Source organism: Cenococcum geophilum (assembly GCF_001692895.1).
Source record: "Cenococcum geophilum 1.58 unplaced genomic scaffold K441scaffold_73, whole genome shotgun sequence".
Classification (NCBI taxonomy): Eukaryota; Fungi; Ascomycota; class Dothideomycetes; order Gloniales; family Gloniaceae; genus Cenococcum; species Cenococcum geophilum.
In genome coordinates, this window is record NW_027137631.1 from 703,682 (window position 1) to 726,807 (window position 23,126).

Sequence of the window (23,126 nt, forward strand, 5' to 3'; positions counted from 1 at the left end):
TACGGTAGAAGTTACTGCTTAAATTCCTTGCTCTACTAAGAATACTTCCTAGAATGCTACTATGAATCTTAGATCTCTATCCAATATAATCTTACTTAGTGCTCTATATTTTATAAATACTTCTTTAACATAGATTCTAGCAACATTTTCCGCTAATATTTCTTCTATATATACTATAAAGTATCCCCACTTTATTAGCTTATCTACTATTACTAAGATTATATTATAATCTTATCTAGTAATAGGATCTTTTAATCTTAGTAACTTTATAATAAAGTCCTATAATATAACCTCCTATAGTCTTTCTGGTATTTTAATAGGTTATAGCCCTTCGTATAGCTTATGCCTTATTAGTTTATTTCTCTAGTAATCTAGATATTCTTTTATAACTTATTTTGCTAGTCCCTAAATTCCATTAATAATATACTCCTTTTAGAGTCTTAATACTAAGCCTATAGCTCCGTTATATCCCTAAATTAGTCCCTTATAAAATAACTTAATAAATTCTTTTATAATGTTTTTTAGCACGTACATTACTTCTCTATTTTTATACTACTTTAAGTTTAGATCCTTTGCCTATACGTCTTAGATCTTTTATAACTAGTCACTTTCTAGTAATTTATAGGTCTAACTAATTTCTCTTATTACTATAATTTTCGGATAATTGTATCTAATTAATCTGTCTATGTCTTTTCGCAGTAAAGCCCCTAATGGCTTTCTATTATTTTATAGTTTAGCCTTTCTGCTTAAAGCGTCTGCTCGTATATTGTCTATACCCTTAGTATACTAAATTTTAAAATAGTATTCTATAAGCATCTCTGCCTATCTAACTTATCTTTAATTAAGTTCTTTTATTATTAGGAACCCCGTTAGGTTCTTATAATCTATTTTAACTATAAATAGTTTCTTTATACCTTATAAGAATGCTCTCTATTTCTAAAATACTATAACTATACCTAATAACTCCTTATTATAGATGTTATAGTTTAGTTCTAGTGGTGTTATTTTCCGACTATAGTATGCTACTAGGTGCCATCTATCTTCATATTTCTATAGGAAGCACGCCCCTAGTGCAAAGTCTAATGCGTTTGTTTTAACCACTATTTTTAGTTTTAGTTGGTAGATCTTAAGGACTAGGTCTTAAGTAAACAACTCCTTAACCTCCTTAAATGGTTTCCTCTGTTCTTCTCCCTATACTTAAGGTTCTTCTTTCTTTGTTAACCTTGTAAATAGCTTAATATTCTTTAACTATTAAGCTATAAACCTTTTATAATAATTGCAAAACCCTAGAAACGACCTTAACTGTATAACGTTCTCTAGTTCTTACCAATTTACTATAGCTTTAATCTTCTTTAGATCTATACTAAGTTAGCCTAGTTTAATAATAAATCTAACAAAATCTGTCTTCCTAGTAAAGAACTTGTATTTTTTAATTGCTACTAGTATCTGTTCTTTATATAGTCTCTTTAAGACCTATTTAACGTGTTCTTTATGCTCTTCCTCACTTATTAAGTAGATAATAATGTTATTAAGGTATACTATAACAAATTCATTTAGGTGTTTTCTTAATATATTATTAATACGTTTCTAAAACGTTACTGGTGCGTTTATAAGCCTAAACTGCATTACTAATAGCTTATATAGTCCTTCCTTTAACCTAAAGGCTGCCTTTTATTCGTCGCCTTCCTTAATCCTAATCTAATAGTANNCCTATCTTAGATCTATNTTNNTAAAGATTTNCGCNTTNCCNATCCTATCTTAGATTTCGCTAATTAAGGGTAAAGGATACCTATCCTTTCTAGTAATGCTATTTAACTATTTATAGTTAACGCATAGTCTAAGTTTCCCGTTTTTCTTTAGTATAAATAGTACTGGATAACCCGCTAATAACTATAATAGTCTAATATATCCCTTTCGTAGGTTTTCCTAGATAAACTCTTTTAGTGCTCTCCCTTCTTCCTTAGTAAGCTTATAGATTAGAAAGAACTTTAGACTTATTTCTAGTTCTAATTCTATCTTATAGTCCTATGCTATATAAGCTAATAACTTTTTACTTTTTAGTAACCATAGTTCCTTGCCATATTTATAGTATCTCTTTAGTGCATAACTTAGTCCCTTTTCTATTTCTTTATAGGTCGCCCCTACTTAGTACCATACTATTTTAGCTTATTATTACGTCTTACAGCATTAAGTATCTTTTATATTAACCTAATCTGTAATTTAATTAATCTTCGGATTGTGTTCCTATAACTAAGGCATTCCTAACACTGCCTTATTATTCCCTAATAGTAGTATATTAAAAAATATCTTAATTTTTCTTCCTTTAATGGTTATCTGAATAGGTCCTATTTTAAGATTAATAATGCCTCCTCCGTAGGCTATTAGATCTCCTAAAATTATAACTAGTAAATAAGGGTGTTCCTTTTATCTGTGCGGTAGCCCTATCCTTTTAACTGCTATTAGTAAGATATGGTTCCTTATTGCTCTACTATCTACTAATGCTTTAAACTATTAATCTCGCTATTTTGCTCTTAAATTTAGGTGTTAACCTTAAATTCCTTTAAGGGTTTAAGGCTTTACTACTAGCTCCCTCTAGTCCTATAGGCCTCTACTTTTCCTAACTATTAGCTGTTAGATCTTTATGCACTTAACTTATTCTTTAGCTAATACTTCGTTTACTTTTTATCCTCTATATACTATAAACACGTATTCTTTAGGCATTCCTACTACTATTATCCGTCTAAGTATTCTTCTATAAGGAATCTTTCTAGTTAAAGTATTAAGTCTCCTAACTTTTAAACTTCTACTAGATGCTAGCTGTATATATACTTAGTATTCCTATACTGTCGCTTATCTAGCGCCTAATATATCCTTATAGGGTATTTCCGATTCTTTTCTTTTAGGTTTTTATGCATTTTGTATATATTATCTATATATGCGATCTATAATAGCGTATAGTACGCTAAGTGCTTTAGGTTAACTCTTAGCTTATTCTTATCTTTAAGTTTAAACCTTTATTATGTTAATCTGAACGTTATAACTTCGTTTATAGGTACTAAAATACATCTCTTGCTTCTCTAGTCCTCTAATTATTCCTCTAAATCCTTTAACGTTATAATTAAGGCTCCCTTAATATAGTTTATTACCTTTTCCATAATTAGGTAGTCCTAGATAACTCTTTCGTCCAACTATATATAGAAATCTTCCTACTTATTATTATATCTTTGTCTGTACTACTTTTAATATAGTTACTAAAGTGTATACGGCTTATCTATAAGGAAGTATTTTCTTATTACTGTATTGTAATAGCCTTTTATATATCATTCTTCGAACCTAGTTAGAATCCCTAGATCCTCTTTATTTTCTAATTTAGTAAGCCACTTAGCTCTTAATATGCCCACTCTCGGCCTATTAGTAATCCTTTATACCGGTGCTCTATTTTGTGTATAACCTAGTATGCTAGACCTTAGGTCTAGTCCTTTCTTTTACTATTTAAAGATTCTCGCTTAGAATTCGTTTATGGTCTCTTGCGGTTTATGTCTTATAATTAAATCTTTAAAGTTTTCTTACTTTTTAATCTTGGTATTAACTTCTTAATCTTTAGTCCGAACACTTTGTTTTACTAATAGGTCTTCTAAGTCTATATATTTATCTCTTAGTTTAATTACTGCTTATACTGCAGATTCTCTAATCTATAATAAAGTCTCTTGCTTTTTTCTTGTGGGTGTCCTTATTCGTACTCCGAATTCTTAACCCCTTAAATTCTTTAGTCCTAAGCTTACTTCTTTCTTAAGCTATACTCTAGCCTTAGTTTAACTAGGCTTTACTAGTATTCTTATCTTATCTTAAGAGTCTTATGCCTTTAGGAAACTTCGTCCTAAGCTTATTTATATATTACTAAACTAAGCTATTACTCTACTCTATTGGTTGTCGTCCGTTATAGGTCCTTAAGTATACCTTATCTCGTCTTAAGAATCTTAGTCGTCTCTTATCTTATCTTAAGAATCTTAAGCCTTTGGCCTTTTACCTTTATCGAGTGGTAAGCTAGCACTAGCAGTCGTCTACTTGCTTAATTATCTTTAGATATTACTCCTTCCGTCTTATAAAGTAATGGATGCCGTATTTAATAGTGTTATAATGCCCGTTACTAAACCTTGCTCTATAGCGGTTTTAGTCTTTACTTCTATTACGTTATTAAGGTTTAGATACCCCCAGTTAGTTCCTTTTTTATTCTCGTCGCTATTAATTAATAAGTACTTCGACTCTATTATTATTATTACTAATCTTTATCTATATATTATTATAATATCTTAATCTAGCTTATAGAGTCGATCTTATTCTTTATCTAACTCTTTAGTTCCTTTAAGTCCTCTTAACTCTAGCTTTTACGGCTAATAGCTTACGCCGTACTTAGCGTCTTTATAAATTTAGTATGCGTTATTATAACAGAACATAAAACTTTTAATTAAATATTCTTTTGTTTTTTATAGTGTACTATTGTCCCTCTATACGTATATATTATATATTATTAGTCTAGTTCCCTTTACTGCGTAATAACTCTAACCACTCCTATAGTCTTTGGCGAAATAACCCTATTTTCCGTAATTTATGCAAACTCCGTCTTTAAACTATTGCTTTTGTTATAGAGTCCGCTTAAACGTCTTCTGCTGTTAAGATCCTTGGTTTAGCCTACGCTTTATAATCCTATAATTACTTAATCCTTAACTTCTAGGTTTCTATAGTTATTTTCCCTATCTCTTATAGGTTTCTTTAGTACCACTTAGGTCTATTAGCTTTGCGTTATACCATAGTTTCTAACTTAGCTTTAGTCGGTGCGTACTCTAAGTCTTATATAACTGTGGAACTTTATCCTAGCCTCTCTTAGCCTATTCCCTTTGGAAGATCCTATTGTTAATCTTTATTGCTTAATCTATTAATTCCCTTAGGGTATCCGCATCTTCCATTAGAATAATTACGTCCTAGACTTTAGCCTTAAGTCCTTATTTATACTATACTATAAGCGCCTTATTATTCCATTTAACCTATATAGTAAGTGTTTAAAATTATATCGTATACTTAATTACTAAAGTTCGCTATATTAGGTCCTAAAGCTTTTTTTCTACTATAGTTATTGCTTCCGGGTCCCTAAATATCTATGTTAATTATTCCGCGAATCCTACCCAGTTAAAAAAGACAAATCGCACTTCTTAATTAGTAGCAGTTATTCCGTTAGTCTATATTTCTATTAAGTAAGGTTTAAACCATTTAAGTGCCCTTCCTGTTAAGAACAGTCCTGCGTAGGCTATTTAATCTATTATCGTGGCTAATTTAGCCCCTTCTTACATAACCTTAAAATACATTTATATAAGAAATCCCTTAAGCTTTAACCTCTTTTCTGAGAATCGCTTAATTAAAGGTAACTTAACCTTAGCTGCTCCGATTCCATTAAGTCTTTCTTTAAGTATTTAGTTGTTCTCATTTAACCAATTAACTATTTTCTGTAACTGTCCGACCGTAACTAGTTATAAGTTAGCCTCTTACATACTTATATCTCTACTTAACCTTAAAGTGGTTACTACCGTTAACGGCGTTATAGTGGCTGCTTTTAGTGGCATATTGTTCGACTTCTATTACCGTAACTATAATAGTAATTGTGTAACGGAACCTTATAGCAAGAACTACAATGGGTTCGTTAATGGGCTAGGTATATAGGTAAAGTAGAAAGTTAACAATATAATAATAACTAGTAGAGTGGTTGCCTAATAGATTAACTTTAATTATATTCTAAGAATTACTACAAGGAAGGAACTATCTAGGTAGGGATTAAGGGTCCTTAAATACACAACCGTACTCCTATGAAAGTCGTTACTCTATCTGCTCTGTCTACTCTATTCGCTCTATAGCAGATCTTATAGATTACCCAGATTATATAGATTATATCACGTGACTCTGCTTACTATTCCTTGTTATATGGTTCTATCGGCTCCATTCTGGACCGTGCTTGTATTAACCAACTAGCTTCTTCCAACTCTTCTCCAAGTAGTCGTAACATTGTACTTAAAGCGTTCGTAACACTAGGGACTTAATTATTTATAATTAGTATATTATAGGTACCAGAAAGCGCAGGCTAGAAGAGCTGTTTAGCTTTATTATATATTATTAGCTATTACGGATAAAGATAGACTATATAAGGAGTTTAGAAAGCCTAATTTAGAAATCTATATTTTGCTCTCCTCTAACGCGCTTACCTATAGCGCTAATATTCCTAATATTAACTATATCGCGTAGTATTGCATATATAAAAACAAGTTAATTAATATAATGTGGCAACGACTTAGACGTAGTGCTTGTGGTAGTAGTTAAATAGGTAAGGCAATATTTCTAATTAAGGATTGGTATAAAGGTCCACGTAAGGATATTACTAGACTAGCCAAAAATTGCGGTTATATTGGTAGAGCCTTCCAATTTTAGCTAAGTTAACTTAGCCGCGAATATTATATTAAGTAATAGGTGCTATAAAAGGACGGGGCTGCTAATTTTGCTAGTAATATATCTTTAAGAGTATTTATATATAGTAATATAGATTCTAATCTATCCGTATCTAATATAGGGCGAGAGCTTAGTCCGGGTGGAATATCCGTAGTTTTACCTGTGGATATTTTACTAAAGAAGCTAGCGTAGCGCCTAAAGACTAAAGCTAAAAAAGAGCAGCTCTCTTTTATTGTATATATGCTTTTATAAATAAGGAAAAGGGCTACTTATAAAAGATTATATTAGAGAATTATAAGGAACAGTCTCCGTCTACTAGTGGCTAGGGTTATTGCTCTAACTATAATCCTACTTTACGGGCTTTTAAAGAGTTTAATATCTGCAAGCCGTATATAGAGGGGATTCCAAGGAAGATGCACTAAAAGGCCTTTATTATAAGTATAAAAAACTAGTTCTATAACTAGATAAAGAAGAAATATTAGCACGCTATTTAGAATTTAACCTTAAGCTACGTTATATCTAATAAGTAAATTGCTACCCTCTATAGCTGCGCCTAGTATATAACTGGCCGCAAGGCGCTTAAGAAAAACCTACCTAATTGGAATTATAATTAGCTTAGTAATAATCTAGATAAGTTTATTGCCTTTATTTAAGCGGAGGTAGAAAAGGTAAATTAGGCAGAGAGCTAGCTATTAGCGTTAGTAAGTAAATTAAAAAATAGTATAGAGCGGATATTACCACGGTCTAGGGTAGTAGAGAGGCGTATAGTATTGGTAGCTTAATGTCTGCAAATACAAGTAGCCTAACTACCTTAATTAATATCCGCCGAAAATCCGTATGTAGGGCTGCCGACATTATTACCTTTTTAGCCTATATTTAGTAGAAACATATAGCTAGCTAGCTTAAACTCTAGCTAGCAGAACACCTCTAGGTTAAGTATACTATTACCCTATAACGGATATTAGTCTTAGCAACGTAATAGTTAGGTCTAGTTTTTAATATAGGGCGGATATCTAAGATCCTAAAGTTAGGCCGGGTATTAATAGCCCTAGGGCAATAACCAGCGTTAGTTGTTGTTAGGTATTAAGTATTAGCCTCTTAGATATTAGGGTTTATATTATAATAATAGACATTAACTCCCTATAGCTCCTAAATATCTAAGTCTATACTATAGTATTAGAAACTAGTCTCTAGGGTAGCCTAGGTATTATAGCTTATAAGGTAGCTCCGCATCTTAGCCCTTAGAACAATCTAGATATTAGAGCTTATAGCATAGTATTAGGTCTTAGCCCTTAGAGTAATCCAAATATTAAAGCTTATAGCGTAGTATTAAATCTAAATCCTTAGGGCAGTTAGAGTATTAGAGCTTGTAGTGCAATACTAAGTTTTAACTTTTAGATAAGCCTAAGGTCTAATCTTCGCAATATAGCACTAAATCTCCAATTATAAAAAATTCTAAAGTTTAAGATTTATACCGTAGCACTAGTTCCTAGATAGTAAGAAATCCGGAAATTTAGAATTTATAACGCAGTATTAGATCTCCGTTTTTAGAAAATCCTAAGGCTTAGGATTTAAGTTGCAATACTAGATCTCCGCTTCTAGAAAACTCTAAGGCTTAGGGTTTGCAGGCTAATACTTAATCTCCACCCTCTAAACTAGGCGTAGTTTAGAATTCGCGTGCTAATGCTTAATCCCCACCTTCTAAATTAGGTGCGGCTTAGAATTTATAGTTTAATATTTAATCTCTACTTTCTAAACTAAGCGTAGCTTAGAACCTATAGCCTAGTGCTTAATCTCCGCCCTTAGTTTTGGATATAACGCAGCTTTAATAGGTTAATATTTAATATTCCTTAGCGTTTTACTTATTTGTTAACTTAACTAAGACTTAGGTAGGGCTTTAATTAATATTTAAGTATTAAGTATTAATCTCCGCATGCACATTTAAATAGTTTATTAGATTTTTATTTAAAGAGATATTAAGGTTTATACCTAAAGCTCCTAAAACCCGTAGAACCTATATTATATTAGCTATTTAGTTTAAGTGTCTTATAATCCTTTTAACTAGATATTATCCGTTCTTTTTAGGCTACTATACTTTAAGCCTTTTAGCTAATATTAGATCTGTTTTATAGTAAAAGAAAATAAAAGAATATATCTGCGTACTTTAAAAGTAAGAAATCCGCTTACTAAAGTAAACCTAATATCCGCTTATAACCCTTCTCTAACACCTTAATTAAGCGGTAATTTTATATTAATATTACTTTGTAAGTTAACTAGACGGCACCTACTTACTTTAATTAGTAGTAACTTAACTATAAAGAATTTGCGTGTTACAAATAAGCATATATAAGATAGTTAATATTTACTAAGGTAAGTTACTATAATAGTAATTATTTGTTAATAAGCTAATTTAATAAAATCTACAGCGCGGATATTTACCTTTAATTAATCTCCGTACCTTCTACCTTACAATATCGTACCGTAAACTTTATTATTATTATTTTATCTACTATCTATTAGCATACTACTATCTATAATGCCTTTTTTTATACCTCTAAGTACGTCTAATAGCTATTTAGTTAAGGAACTTAATACGCGCGACGTTAACGATAAAATAATTAAGGACGCTTTTAAGGACGCTCTTTCTTTTACTAATCCTTTAGAATTTTTATTTAGAGAGTAAGCTTTCTAATACTAAATTATGCCTGCAGCTAATATAATTTTAGGAAATGCGTACTAAAGCATTCTTTGTTGGATTTAGCAGAGCGCCATAATAAGGTTATTGCGAAATCCGCTAGAAATCCGCTTACCTCTTTACTGCCTACCTCTTTACCGCCTACTTTTTTACCACTTACCTCTTTACTACCTGCCTTTAAGCTACTTATTTTCTTATCGCCTACTACTTTTAAGAAGTTTAAGTTTAATCCTTATTATGCTTTTACTTCTCTTAAGAGACAGGCTAATAGAATTGCTGCGCAAAATGTTTAGTATAAGATAGCCTTTAAATCGTATATATTAATTATACTCTTTTAGTATCTTATCTACTAATTTACCTCTTATAGTAACCTAACAGAAATGTTAGAGATTTTAGATAACGATAAAGAGAATAATCTTAATGACGCCGACTCTTCTAAAAGCCCTCCTTTATCCTCTTATAATCTCCGTAGCCCTTATAAGCTCCGCAGTATATAGACGGCCTAAGCTATAATATTAGATATTAGCATAAACAAGCGCCTTTCTATTTAAGTGCTATTAGTAAATAAATGGTATACCCTAAAAGCTAGTGCTTAGGAGAATATAAAGGAAGCTTGCTAGCGGATATATACCTACGTCTAGAATATTAAGGGTAGCTCTAGTATGCTACGCGATCTACTATACGCTCTATGCGTTAAGTAAGACTATAAATATCGCGTTTATAAGCAAAACTCTAGGCTATATTTTAGAGGTGCGTACTTAAGATATTGCTTAAGTAGTAAGTTGTGCGAAAAGGTATATACTAATAGTATACTATTATTCTATTAGCTAATACGTATATAGGATAGTTTGCTAAGACTGGAGCCGGTTATACCTTAGCGTAAAAAAAGTTGCCTAATTAGCTTTAGCTAGTAGTCTAGCTAAAACGCCTACTAAGAAGGTATAATATCCGTATAGCTTTATACCCATACTACCCCCCCTTTAGAGACCTTCCCTTCCCCTAAAACTCTTACTTATAGTAATATACGCAGCTATAGGGGTACCCGTTTTACTGCAACTCCTTTTACTCTTTTACTAATTCCTAATACGCCTAGTACTACTTCTAGTACTACTGCTCCCGCTAGCATATAAAATGTTAGGATGTATTTAGTAATTGCTATTTCTATACGCGTTAATATAGTTTATAAATAGGTAACTAAAATAATAAAAGATATTTAGGCTATAGATTGCTAGTTAGGTAAGCTTAAAGATTCTCTAAGTAAGATAAAGGATAGGCTTGCGTTTATAGCGTGTAGTATTATAGCACTTATACGCAACGCCGGGTTACTAGATATAGAATTTAAGTAAATACCGGTTAGCTATTGCTGTAGGTTAACTGTTATTACGGGTTTAGAGTAATAAAATAGTAGCTTTTACCTCTCTGCTATTATGTATATAGGAATTAAGTCTCTACCTTATATTTAATAGATATAATTAATATTATAATATCTGTATAAGCTAAGAAAAAGATATTTATATATCCGCACTGTTAATAATTACTAAGGTAAGTCACTATAGTAGTAATTATTTGTTAGTAAGCTAATTTAATAAAATCGGTAGCGTGGATATTTACCTTTAATTAACCTCCGCACCTCTTCTTTCTTTACTAACCTTTTACCTTATAGCACCGCACTATAAACTTTATTATTGTTATTTTATCTACTGTCCCTTAGCATTCTACTATCTATAATGCCTTTATTTACACCTGTAAACGATGTTAATGCGAATAATAGTGGTTAAGTAGTTAAGGAACTTAATATACGCGAAATAAATAAAGATGCTGTTAAGCACGCCATAGCTGCTCTTACTAAGCCTTTAGACTTTATTCCTAAAGAGTAAGCTTTCTAATACTAAATTGTGACTATAGCTAATGTGATTTTAGAAAATATATACCGAAGCGCTCTTTATAGGATTTAGTAGACGATAAAAATATAGATAGAATGAAATCCGCTAAAAATCTGTGTACCTTTTCGCTGCCTGCCTTTCCGTTGCCTATATCTTTGCCGTAGACCACTTTACTATTAGTTTCTTCGCCGTCCGCTTCTTTACCGTCTGCCTCTCTACTACCGCTACCTAATGCTTCTAAAAGAAGACTTAATAAGGCTCGTTTATCTTCTTTTCTTAAAAAGTAGGCTAAAAAGGCTGCTAATACGAATCTGAAGGCTAAGATAGCTATTAAATTGTATATATTAGTTATACTGTTTTAATATCTTATTTACTAATTTACCTCTTATAGTAACCTAAACATTTATAAGGTTTCTTTAGATAGCGAACCTTTAGACAGCAGTAAAGATAAAGATCTTAATAACGCCGACTCTTACTATCTCCGCAGCCCTTATAATCTCCGCAGCCGTTATAATCTTTATAGTACTATGAATATAAACAAGCGCCTTTTTATCTAAGTGCCGTTAGTAAATAAATAGTACACTCTAAAAACTAGTGTTTAGGAGAATATAAAGGAAAGTCACTAGTGGATATTAATATACGTCTAGAATATTAAGGGTAGCTTAGGTAAGCTGCGTAACCCACTATATACTCTATGCGAAAAGTATAGCTATAAATATTGCGTTTATAAGAAGGACTTTAGGCCTTATTTTGGGGGTGCGTACTTAAGATATTATATAAGTAGTAAGTTGTGCGGAAAGGTACGTGCTAATAATATAATATTATTCTATTAGCTAACACGCGTATAGGAAAGTTTATTAAATCTAGAGCCGGTTATACCTTAGGGTAAAAAACGTGTAAAGTTAGCTTCTGCTAATAGTCTAGCTAAAACGCTTACTAAGAAGGTATAATATCCGCGTATTAATAATACGGATATTACTAATATCCGTATAGCTTTATTCTCGCACTATCCTCGCCCGCGCTATTACGCCTCTCCCTACTAAGACCTCCCCCCCTATTAAGACTCTTACTTACAGTAGTACGCATAGCCGTAGAGGCACCCGCTTTACCGCTGCTCCTCTAACTCTTTTACCAATTGCTAGCACGCTAGGTGCTGCTATTACTATTACCGCTTTTGCTAGCACCGGGTCTGTTAGGGTATATTTAATAATTGCTGTTTCTATACGCGTTAATATAGTTTGTAAATAGGTAACTAATATAGCAAAAGATGTTTAAGCTATAAACCGCCGGTTAAATAAGTTTAGAGATTCTCTAAGTAAGATAAAGAATAAGCTTGCGTTCCTAAGGCGTAGTGTTATTACACTTATACGTAATGCTAGGCTACTAGATATTGAATAAGTAGATATAAGTTAGCTGTTGCTATAGGTTAGCTATTATTACGGGTTTATAATAATAAAATAGTAGCTCTTACCTTTTTGCTACTATATATATAGGAATTAAGTCTCCGCCTTATATTTAATAGATATACTTAATTAATATTGTAATATCTATATAAGCTAAGGTAAAGATATCTGTATAAGCTAAGATAAAGATATCCATATAAGCTAAAATAAAGATATTTATATATCCGCACTATAAAATAGCTAATTGCTACGTTATATACTACGTATTAAGAAGATTATACGCTAGCTAGAATTAATATTAATAAAAAAAAACTTACTTAATATATTAATATAGAGACGTACTATAAGCCTAAGCATTTAAAAGTCCTCTAGTATATTATCTATAGCCTTATTAAATCCGTCCTTATAAGGGTTATATAGTAAACCGCTAATATAAGATATCCGCATATTAAAATTAGTAATACTACCCTGTAAGAGCCGCTTTAATCTAAGTTAAAAAATAGTAGGTGCCTTAAACCTAATATCCCGTATACGCTAACGCATAATTAAGTCCTTAGCAATTATATCTATAAGGGACTAAATATTAACTATAGGAGATTTAATTATATAATTGGATATTATCTGTTTACTAAATGCGTCCTTAAACTTAGTATAAAGAGGTCCGGTATAGCTTATAGTAAAAATACCTTACCTAAATAAAGAGTCTACTCTAAAGGTTAAGTTTCCGCGTAATTAGAGTAACTCCTTTAGCTAAAGATTTAGTAGTTTGTTAAGTTAATTAGTTTTAAAAAAGCTATTTAGCTCTCCGCGATTATTAATTAGCCTATTTACTAGTACGGCCCGCTAAAGTACTAGATTATACGCCTCTATTATAATTAACCTCTAGAAATATATTATTTTAGATATATAGTTATTACTTCTTAATCCAGCAAAGTAAAGGCAAAGGTAGGTAATTACACGCTTTAAAAGGCCGATATCCGTATGCTTAATAGCGTATTTTAATACTTTATATATTTTAACTACCTATAAATACTAAATATAATTAAAGAACTCTACGTTAATAATCTAAGTGGGCTAGCTTGTAGTAGCGGAGCTAAGTACTATAAGTAATTAATCTATAATCTAAGAACCTCCGTGGGTAGAGGGCTGTAGAGGAACCAATTTATTAGCCTCGCGGCTGACTTTAGAGCTAAAACCCGCTACGTGGATATCCTTAATATGCTATAAAAACTGCTTAGGCGTTAAGGATTTAATATATCTTTAACCGCGCCTTCTTTATAGATATTAAGCCTATTACGGATATATGTTAAAAAGAGCGCAATAATACGCGTATTAAAACTATACAGTACTAGCTCTTTAAGGTAGTAAAAAAAGGGCGCTTTATAGGAATATTTCGTTGCCTAAGGTAATTTATATAAGTATAGAGTGTAGAGTACTGCTACGTATATTGCTAACCACTAAAGAAAGTCCTTATAATTATATATAGGAAGTTTAGCTAAAGGTGCTAAAGACCTAGAATAGGTAGTACCTAACGGTGGCTATTATATAAAAGCGTAGCCTCCGCCTACTCCCGCTTATAGGTATAAATAAGCTTTATGGTTTTCTAATTACTATATACTAGATATAATTGGTTCTAGAAATTATTGTTATAATTAAGCTGTAGTTGCTCTAGAAAGATCATCTTAAGTATATAGTAGTTACTATTTATAGAAGCCTCGCTCTTTATAATAGGGCCTAGGTTTATATACGTTGTCTTTATAAATAGTAGAATATTAATCTCCAGTATACGCGGATATTTAAGCTCAGTATTAGATTTGAAAATACTATTTATAGCGGCCGTATATACGCTTTAGAGAGCATCTGCAATTATAAATATAGATATCCAATTTTAAACGCTGTTATATATACTACCTAAAGCCTTAGTAATATTTTTAATCCGAAGCTATATATAGTTATATAGTATGCTTTAAAGAAGGCTACTAGGGGGATATAAGATCCGTGGATAAGCTTTCTAGTAGTATAGGAATAAAAAATGCCAGTGTTTCCGATTAACTGATATTATATTTACTTAAGGTAGTTAAAATTATTATATATAATATAGATATTATTAAAAGCGGACATTAATTAGAGGCGAGTCTTTAATAACGTTAGCACTAGTATATCCACCACTGGTATTATAACCTTCCTTAGAGTGTTTAGCTAATTCTATCTTCTAGCAGTTTAGCGTCTTATATTTATTAATAAGCCCTAGTTTATAAAGCAGTGATAAAACCTAACGCTTTATACCTATGCCTTAAAGATAAAGACTAAGAAGCTGAGTAAAATAGTTAGTAGAGCTTTAAGCGCGGCCTAATGAAAGGATAGATATAAAAAGAACAACCTGCCCTAGGTATAGATTCTGCGATTTATTATCCTTTAATTATACTAATAATCCTTCTATTAGTTGGTAGAGTAGTAGGGCATATTAGCTAATTGCCTTATAGCCCTATAAGAGTTAAACGTCTTTAAACTCCAGATCTGACTTTTAGGGGCTAAAGATAACCGTCTTTTACTAAAGATTATAAAGCTCTTTATAAAGGATATTTATAACCGCATTAACTAGTTCTAAATAGATATCCGCAGTCTCTATAATTGTATTACGGATTTCTTTATCTCTTAGAAGGGTAGTAATAAGCCCCTTTACCTTCTTCTTTTTTAACTTCTTTTTTTACGCCTTATTATTTTTTATGCCTTTTCTTTTATTAGTACTAAGCTATAGCTACGCTAAAGAAAGGTTACTAAAGGACTATCGCCAGTTCCGTAAATGCTCTAAAATAACTCTAATCTTCTCTTTCTTTGTTATATAGCGCGATATCCGCTCGGCAGATGCTCTAGTTAGTGTTTAAATAGGCGTCCGCCGGTTAACTAATATTATATTTATAGAGGGGGTAGGCAATTTAATTGTTAATATATTACCCGTTTAGCGGCGCTTTCTGCTTAATATCGCGGAGGCTAATGGGGTAGATATATTTATTAATTATAGAGCTGCTTCTGCGGATTAATTTAACGGTATTTCTAAGATAATAGCTGTTATAGGGGGGTAGATTAATTTTGTTAAAAAAGGTAACTGCTTTATATATAAAACAAGTTAGATCGCCTAAGAAACCTTATAAAAGTCCCTCAGACTATAGAATTAACTTTTTGACAAAAAAGGTTAGCGATATCCGCTTGCGGATATACGTATGTCCGCTAATTGATTCTATGGTCTGAGCTTGCTGAGGTAACTTATGACCTATGACTGTGCATAAGATCGGAACAATAATGAACCGGGTAAGAAATGCGACCATCGAGAAGTCTTGTCGTGCCTTGTCTGCAACTTGTTCTGTTATCTAGGCAAGAATGGTACCACAAGCATCTCAGCCGCCACAACCACTTTCTTTGAATGACCTTCTCCGGCAGCATTGCCATGATCGTCTTTACGTCAAGCCACTGCACTGGACCGCCCGGCATCTCCAGCTCCTCAAATGTCGATTCGTCCGTCGTCAGCGTACACCACAGCCTGCGAGCTCCAGTCAAGGCCGCCTTTCCCTTTCAAGTGAGAGTGAGCAACCCAGAGAAGACTCCAAGGTCGATAATGGTCAAGACATCCGTATACAAAAAGCTGTTTATCGACTGGCCTACGGCGATTGCATGATGGACAAGCAATGGGGTCTGGAAGCCCTGCTTGAAACGTTCTCAAACGGTCATACCGTCACTTCTCTCTCGTACGTCTTACCCTAACCCCCTTCATTATTATACCTCGAGAACTAGCTCACCATTCATCGCAGAGATAGTCTTGACTTCTACTATGCGGGCAGACCAGTAGCCCGACTTCCTTGTCCCGTCTTCGGCCGTGTAATCGACAATACCCCGACACCTTTCCTTGCCTACGTGGATCATACTGAAATTGCCCGTTCACGCGAAAACTCCATTAAAGCTCACAGTGGCAACCTCCCAAGCGGGCGCATCCGAAAAATTATTCTTAGCCGTCTACAGCCCACAAACATTGACCTAGATCCCTATCTCGCTGGCGTTCTAATTGCACTAGCTCAAGCGCAATGGTACGCCCGCTCCGGCAACACAACGGCTCTTCTATCCTCACATACAGTACGCACCTACGTTACGGTATCTAGCTTGCTAGTAATACTAATTAAGAATTAGGTCTATCTCCTTGTTACCAACTACAACGAAAAAGGCTTTTCTCTCCGACTCTACACCGCCACCGTTACTGCTGCCTTCCTCCGTAAATTTAATCAGCCATCCGTATTCTTAGATAGCTCCCTCATTATATGCCACACCCGTATCCCGTTGCGGTCTATTTCCCACCTTAAAAGTGAAATTACTGCGATGGTGGAAACTTTAGAAGTAAGCAAGAAACGTCTACGAGAGCCGTCAATTATTATAGATTATGGCGCATGTAAGCGGAGAAGGAATCAGAGGGACAGGAGTAACAATATTGGTGGAGAGCCTCGGAAGATACCTAAGAACCTTATAGTATCCGTAGGCGGGTAGATATAGTTAAATAATTATAAACCTTTTAATAGAGCATTATAAACTTAATTAAGTACTATATATCTACCTCTTTTAGTAGTATTAATACGTTAGGACAACGCGTAAATAGGTAAAAGGTAATCTTTAAGGATCTGGATATTAAAGAGCGGCTTTTATATAGTATTAAGAGCTAGGTAGGCTGTATTAGATGCCGCTATATAAGCAATTTAAAGAGTTAGGAATTCTTATATATAAATGGTAAGATAATAGGAGGTCTTTTATATATATACCCTAAAGCTTTATTAAAATTAGTAAAAAGTTGCCCTTTTCTACGAAACTTTTAATATAGGTAATGGGGTTTTAACGGCTCCCTAGGTTATAGCTAAAAGGAATATTAAAACTTTACTTAGGTTATATCTATTACGCTTATATAAGTCTTAGCACAATATACCGCCTTTTAAATATATATATTACTTTAATTTTAGCAGAATAATAAAACTTTACTTAAAATAGTAGGTAGTATATTAGTGTAGTTATAACCTAGGGAGCAGTTAAAACCCTATTACCTATATTACTACAGAGGTGCGCTATAAAAGTCTTTACCAGCCCTGCCTAGGTTAAGCCTAAAGAGCCTATATATAGCCGAAAATTAGGCGTATTTTAAGCCGGTTCTAGGGGACCCTAGGCGCTATTAGGCGGCTTTTAGCCTATTACCCTACTAACCTTAAGGTACCTACCACCTATAAAACCGCCTAATAATATAGGTAATAGGGTTATAACAGCGATATAGTTATAATAGTCGGCTACTACTACCTTCCTAATATAGATAGAACACTAAAATACTGCCGAAATGCCTTAGAAGTAGTTGTTGGATTATATACGCCGTGGGGTCATATACGCCGTCATATTGTACACGACCCAACAGCTACTTCTAAGGCATTTTAGCAGTATTTTAATGTTCTATCTATATTAGGAAAGCGGTAGTAGCCGACCATTATAACCCTATTACCTATATTAAGGGGTAGCGAAGACTTTTATAACGTACCTCCGTATAATATTAATAAATTAATTTAAAAATTAATATATAACGTACGGGTTCTCCCCCCTCCATACACGGTCCTACTTAATGCACGGTCTTTCCCCACCAAAATTTGCCTAAATATACATTTTTATACTACCTATAACTTAATAACTTTTTAATAGAACTTTATAAAATTTTAAATATAGCTTATTAAATACTAAAACTATAATTTTATATAAAAATATTATAAAATATTATAAAATATATATACTTAAAATTAGGTTAAAAAAGTACTTTTTTAATAAAACTTAATAATAATAATATTATTATTAATAAGGCCATTATATAGCTAAATTTTATATATATTTATATTTATTATATAACTAAGCTTTTTTAATATATAGGCAACTAGCTTATATATAGTTCTAAAAAATATTTTTAAATGCTTATAACTTAATTACTATAATAGCAACTAATATAAAAATTTTAATATGGCTTATTATATAATAGGTAAAAGTATTTATAAGATAAAAGTTAAAAAATACCACTGGTTACAACGTAAAATAAAGAAGCTTACTTTTTATCCATATATAATTTTTTTAATTTTTATACCAGATATAATAATAAGCTTAATTATATTTTTTTATACTTAATTTTACTTATAGTAAAGTGTTTTATAGCTTTAATTTATTATATAATAATAATAATAATTCATTGCTTAACGTCTGATTTAGATCTATATTGGGCCTGCGCGGACTACTCCTTATTTACATATAGAGAGAAAACTCAACTTAAGAAAGACTTAACTTAAGAAAACCCCGTAATCTATCTCCCTGCCTCTTGGGACTCGCCTATAAGGCGCCTGTAAGGCGCCTACGAGTTACCTATAGTACTCCTACTACCTTACTTTTTGACCTTCTTAGGAACCACTGCTGCCGTAATTAGCCTACGGACGCGCTAGTATTATATACTTTACTTTGCTCCTATAGAGTCATTAAGGGGCGCCCGTTGCTCGCCCCCCCGCCCTTTATTATTATTTCCTTTACGACCTAGAACTGGTTTAGTACATTTTAGCTAATAAGCCACTAAGTAACCGCCTTAAGGCCTTTTTATATTAAGAGTAGTGTCTTATAGTTCTCTATGCTAGCTACTAAAAGCATTACTTCTTAATTAGTGCGTAAGGGGTATAACAGTATTACGTGTTTTGGTGTCTGTCTTAGCTAGCCACATTCATATCTTAGGCTACCTACTAGGACACCCACCCAGTAGAGCCAGTCTTTTAGTCCTATTATTCCTGTTCTTAAGAGCGTTGCCATTATATTTTCTGCCTTTATTAGGCCTTCTTAGAGCCCTAGGGTGTCTACCCCCTATAGCGTTAACTATACTACGGCTTAGGTTCCTCTTGCCTTAGTTAGCCTCTATACCTTTAACTCCTATACACCTCTCTAGCGTTAGTCCAGCCAGTATTATATTACGGTAGATGGTTTCCTAGCGTTCTTTTATACTCTACTTTAGCTCCTTTCTCTCTCTTGCTGTTGTCCTTACTGGCCTCTTACGCGTCTCCTTTCCTCCTCTATATAGGCCTGGGCCCTAAAGCAGCACTATTCTTCTTCTGCTTTCTTTACCTATTTCTCTAATATATCTTCCCTACTTTAGGGTTGTTGGTTTATTCTCCTATAAGGCGCCCTAGGGTCCCTCTATAGTTTATTTAGGCGTGTCTTAATATACTTTATAATATTAAAGTTACGTTCCTTTTACGCCCTTTATATTGCAGCGGCTTTAATATATAGTTATAGGGGGGGAATATTAGCTTCCTTCTTAAGCAGAGCTGTGGCCGTTCGCTTATATCCGCCTATTATACTCTAAAGGTAGGCTATTTGGACCTTTTAGAGTGGTTTAAGGAGCGATTTAGGGGGGCCTTTCTTAGATTCTCTAATGGCCTGGATACTAAACCTATACGTTATAGTTAGCTAGACAACTGCTGTGTATAGTAGGCGTGACCTCTAAAAGCATGGACCCTATGTGGAATTGACGATCCTAGATAATGCGATATACTATACTTAGCCCTTACGGGCCACTTGCGCCGCATATACGCTCCACTAGAGCTTACTATTTACCTATACTCCTAATACTCTTAGGCCCTAAACTGGTTAACCCCTAAAGCCTTAGATATAAATTATATACTAAAGATCTGCAGATTGGTTGCGTTTTCTTATAAAATGGATTAGCTAGTATTTCTCTAGTGAGAATTGGACTCCATATCGTCTTGCCTATTCTATATAGGTGTTATATACTTTCTCTAGTGTTCTATAATTCTCTGCAGCTATTAGCCCGTATATAATTAGGTTTGTATTATTAATAAAGCCTATCCCCTAGGTTACCCCTTCCTTAAAGGAGTTAAGCAGGTTGCTTATAAAGAAAAGGAAGAGTATAGGCGAGAGGGGTAATTCTTGTGGTATTCCTATTGCAACTATAATAGGGGGGCTTTGGTATCCGCTGAAGACTAATAATGTTTCTTTTTAACCCGTAAACCCTTAAATAAATTATATAATTTATTTTAGGAAGCCTTTTGCCCTAAGGATGTATAGAAGATGCTTATGGGGTATATTATTATAGGCGCCACTAATATCTAGGCTAAGCATTAATACTATAAAGTCCCTTCGCATCGCCCATATAGATTTAATGGTGGCAGCGAGTAGCGTAAGTGCTGATAGTATTAAGCGGTTCTTTCTTGCCCCTATTTAGCTTTGTGTTAGTAGGGCGTATTCCTTAGCTGTGTCTACTATATAGTCCGCTATTACCCTTTCTAAGATCTTACTAAGGGTATTCTCTAAGGCAATAGGGCGGTAGCTTTCTAGGAGTAAGTAGTCTGCTTTGCCTTCTTTACGTAGGATAAACGTTATTATAGCTCTTCCGAGTCTTGGGTAGTAGCCTATTATTTAGCTATATCCGTAAGCTAAGGTGCTATTAGTAGTCCGCAGGTCTTTAGGGCTTTATTTAGGATCCTATCTAGTCCTAGTGCTATGTTATTTAAAAGGCGGCTAATAGTTCTAGCCATTTCTTTGGTTATTATGTAGGTAGTTATATATTAGCTAGCAATATAGTAAAGTTTAACATACCTGCTTATTTAAGCCTCTACCCCAGTTTTCTAGTGCTTTAGTCCTAGTCTATAAGCAGTTGGCTGCCACCACTACTCGTATAGGGAATTTTACCATTCTTTTAGATATTTTATAACGGGTTATTAGCCTAAGTACTAGTCTGCCCCCTAGCAGTTTATATAAAAGTCTTCTTCCAAAGTTAATACGCTTTCGCACAGCTTAGGAGCCTTCTATAGCCTTTAGTTTTACGCCTTTTTTATTGTTTCCGCTAGTATAGACATAAGCTGCCATTTCTAGGGGTCGCAACTCCCGTCTTACGCGCCTACTAGCGTAATCCTATAAAGGTGTTGTAACTGCATCCTATAATGCAGACTTAGGCGCACTTTCTATAGTTAGGCCTAGCCAAAACCTTCCTGCCTAAGTAACTCCTATTTACTCCTTAAGCATATCTCACTAGCGTACCGCCCTAGAGACGAACGGTTCCATCTATTAATATACCGATATGCGCATCCGTTTTCTTAAGCCATGTAGTAGTCTCTCTAGCTAAGATATAATCCTACCTACCTACTAGGTGCACTAAGGGTTAGAGCCTAGCTAAGGGGTAAGGTCCTTAGAGCTAGCAGTAACTAATATACACTACGCCCTATAAAAGGTTCCCGTTTCGCGTTGCCTATAAAAGTCTCCTTATAATAGGCCGACCGTATCTTATAGAAAAGGGGCCATAGAGATACTAGGTCCCGTACTAGACGACCTACTCCCCCCTTTCTTACTAACTAAACTTATATCCCCCCCTTTTATAAGCTAGCCTATATCTCTAACTGTTAAAACCTCGTCCGACTAGCCTATGTTTCCCCTATAGCCTCCCCTATATATATATATTAGGTTATATACACCACGCCTATTAAGACCCTCCTATAAGTCGCCTTATACATATACGCATTAGGTTACGTACACCACGCCTATTAAGACCCTCCTGTGAGTTACCTATGAGTTAACTATAGGTTAACTATGAGTCAACTAAGTTGTATGCCATAAGGCCGTCGAAGCTGGCCTATGTTTCCGCTGCCTAGAGCTTTGCCTATATTTCTACCTCGTTAAGCCGTCTAGTCGCCGTCGCGTCGCCGTCGCGTCGTAGTCGTGTTGCTGTTGTCTAGGTCGCGCGCACTACGCCTATTAAGACCCTCTTCTGAGTTACCTAGGTATACCGGATACCAGATAGGCCCTCGTAGAGGGGCCTTAATAAGTTCTCTAGGCAGGGCCTTAATAAGTTCTTTGCGGTAGCCTTAGGGCCTTAATAAGTTTTATACGAAGTATCTACGACGCGTTAACCTTAACAAGTTCTTATAAAAAGAGGTTCCCTACGCCCTTGCCGTATCCTCTCGGTCTTAGAGCTAGTATAAGCCTAAGGGTGTCCTGTCGTACGCCTAGGGTGTGTTTACGTTAACTAGCTAAATAAGGCCAGTTTTAGGCCTGGCTGCGAGCCAGGTAGTTATACGTCGGGCGGTTTTCGTATCCCAGTTTCCCTTAATGGCCCCCCTAGATGGTATGGCAGGAGCCCTAAGTAGGGGTAGTAGGACTTCTGGTGTTATTGAGGGCGATATACGCGTCGTAAGCTTAACACTATAGAGTCGCAACACCAGCGCGCTGCGCGCGCTGCGACGGCTCTCCTCTATTGCCTCTGTACTTAGCCATCATAAGGAATGATTTCCCGATAATGTTTCTACCTGCGGCGACGTGGACGCGTACAGTAGGGCTTCGCGGGCTAATTTATTATATAAAAACTTTATTTATAATATAAATATATATTTTTTAATTATATTAAATTTTAATATAATTTATAAAATATAAAATATATAAATATATATAAATATTAAAAACACTTATTTATACAATAAATAAATATAAATAAAATCTAGCCATTTAATAGCTTTATTATTAATATTATTAATAATACTAAGTTTTACTAAAAAAGTACTTTTTTAACCTAATTTTAAGTATATATTTTTATAATATTTTATAATAGTTTTA

The 23,126-nt window shown here is 33.8% G+C and overlaps 1 protein-coding gene across 1 annotated transcript; it reads left to right on the top strand.

Moving 5' to 3' along the window:
• The first annotated feature begins 15,817 nt into the window (after nucleotides 1-15,817).
• K441DRAFT_700745 (uncharacterized protein) lies at nucleotides 15,818-17,035 on the top strand. The gene is made up of 3 exons (XM_067653278.1): nucleotides 15,818-16,213; nucleotides 16,277-16,595; nucleotides 16,650-17,035. The coding sequence occupies exons 1-3, from the start codon at nucleotides 15,849-15,851 to the stop codon at nucleotides 16,998-17,000; spliced, it is 1,035 nt and encodes a 344-aa protein (XP_067497667.1). The 5' UTR covers nucleotides 15,818-15,848; the 3' UTR covers nucleotides 17,001-17,035.
• Nucleotides 17,036-23,126: the final 6,091 nt, after the last annotated feature.